The sequence below is a fragment of the Tupaia chinensis genome, unplaced genomic scaffold, assembly GCF_000334495.1.
Source record: "Tupaia chinensis unplaced genomic scaffold, TupChi_1.0 Scaffold000182_1, whole genome shotgun sequence".
NCBI classification, from domain to species: Eukaryota; Metazoa; Chordata; class Mammalia; order Scandentia; family Tupaiidae; genus Tupaia; species Tupaia belangeri.
In genome coordinates, this window is record NW_006159657.1 from 6254182 (window position 1) to 6255801 (window position 1620).

Genomic DNA, 1620 nt, shown 5'->3' on the forward strand with positions numbered 1-1620 from the left:
GGGTCTGCAGACATGTTCCAGGAAATCAGGAGTCATTTTCCATGGCAGGCACATGACTTCCAGACCTCTAGAAGTGGACTTTTTAACATTTAAATGTTTTTTAAAATATGTTGCCAGCAGGCATATGCACACTCCAGAAAGAGACAGAGAGAGAGGAAGGGAGAAAAGGAGAGTAAGAAAGCACCTCCCATGGGAAATGGTCATGCCGCAGATCCCTTCTCCATCTCTTCTTCCTTTTGGGGTTTTGGGCATGTGTTCAGCGAGTTTCTCAGGCCATCAGGTGGGGGCCTCTATCGTGCAGTCAGCCACATGGGGTCCTGCTGCCTTAAACACCTGGCCACAGAGCCAGCCCGAAGAGTTTGAACTACTATTAATGAATTGATTAATTAATTTTAATTTAATTTTGGCATGCACGTGCAAGAGAGGAAGGAAGAAGAGAAAGCATCCACCACAGGACGTGGTCACACCACAGTCCCTCCTCCTCCGCTGTCCTTTTTGGGGACTTGGGCATGCATGACACATACCTGGCTCATTCGTCAAACTGCCAGGTCTGGGACGCTTTGAACTGTGTGGTTGGCCATGTGGGTTTTGACCACTTTAACCACTAGGCCACAAAGCCAACTCAAAAATCCTTAACTGACATACAAATAGTCGATGTTTTTAAGAGGGTCTTCTGCAAGCTTTTTGTGTGACCTCAGGAAGCCAGCGTTCTCTTCTTTGTCCCACAGGAGAGAACACTGAGACTCTGTGAGTCCTGGCTCCTGACTCTTGGTACCCACTCTTAGGACTTGTGGCCCCTGATGCTAGCCATTCTGTCACCACTGTCATGTCAGCTTAACTTGGTTTGCTCTGTCTGAAGGTTGGGAAAACGCCTGGAATTTGGGAAGCCGTCCTCACACACTTCCTCGCCGTTGCTGCCGTCAGCCCAGGGTGTAGTCAAGCTGTTGTTTTAGGAACACCGTGGAAGCTGGAGCCTGTGGTGTTTGTGCAGTGGTTCCCTTCCCCCCGCCCTTCACACGAGGCTTTGGGTTTGTTGGTTTCTCTTCTTTTCCTTTTTTTTAAAATTAGTTTGAGGAATGAGTCAGCAGTCACCGTAGTTTGCTTTGTGGCCCAAGCCAATGACTGAGGCCATCACCTTTGGCTCTGTGTTTGTCCCTGTGACGTGGTCTCTCACCCCAAGCCTCACTGTCAGTGTGTGTGGATACAAGGAGACAGGGACACGCTGGGCCCTGGGAAGGGCTGAGAGGTGTGGGTGACGAAGCTTCCCTGTGTTGAGATAGCTTCTCAGAAGGAGAGATCTGAATGTCCAGAGTCTCCATTAAAGTCTCTGTAAAAGTGGGAACTGAGCCCATCTCAGAGGCTCACCGCCCCGCCCCCAACCCCACTGAGCTGGAGCCGTCTTTGAAACAGGTGCTTTGTGTCATGCTGAAATGACGCCCAGGAGCAGGGGACGGGGCAGCACCTGCCTTTTTATAAACTGTGGTTGGGTACCTCGGGGGTGTTTTTTTCTTTTCTTTTTTTGGAGACGTTTTTGCTATAGGGCGTGTGCGCTCGCCAGACAGACACAGAGAGACAGAAAATCACCCCCCAGGGGGGATGGCCACGCCGCAATCCCTTCTC

At 50.6% G+C, this 1620-nt stretch overlaps 1 protein-coding gene across 3 annotated transcripts in view; it reads left to right on the plus strand.

Moving 5' to 3' along the window:
• The window catches only part of NDE1 (nudE neurodevelopment protein 1), a 30599-nt gene extending 29194 nt beyond the window's left edge, over positions 1-1405 (plus strand). For all 3 annotated transcript variants that reach the window (XM_014587085.2, XM_006146564.2, XM_014587086.2), the window contains one exon: positions 860-1405. In XM_014587085.2, the coding sequence (XP_014442571.1) occupies positions 860-953 (94 nt within the window). In that variant the 3' untranslated portion in view covers positions 954-1405. The remainder of the gene's footprint in view (positions 1-859) is intronic.
• Positions 1406-1620: the final 215 nt, after the last annotated feature.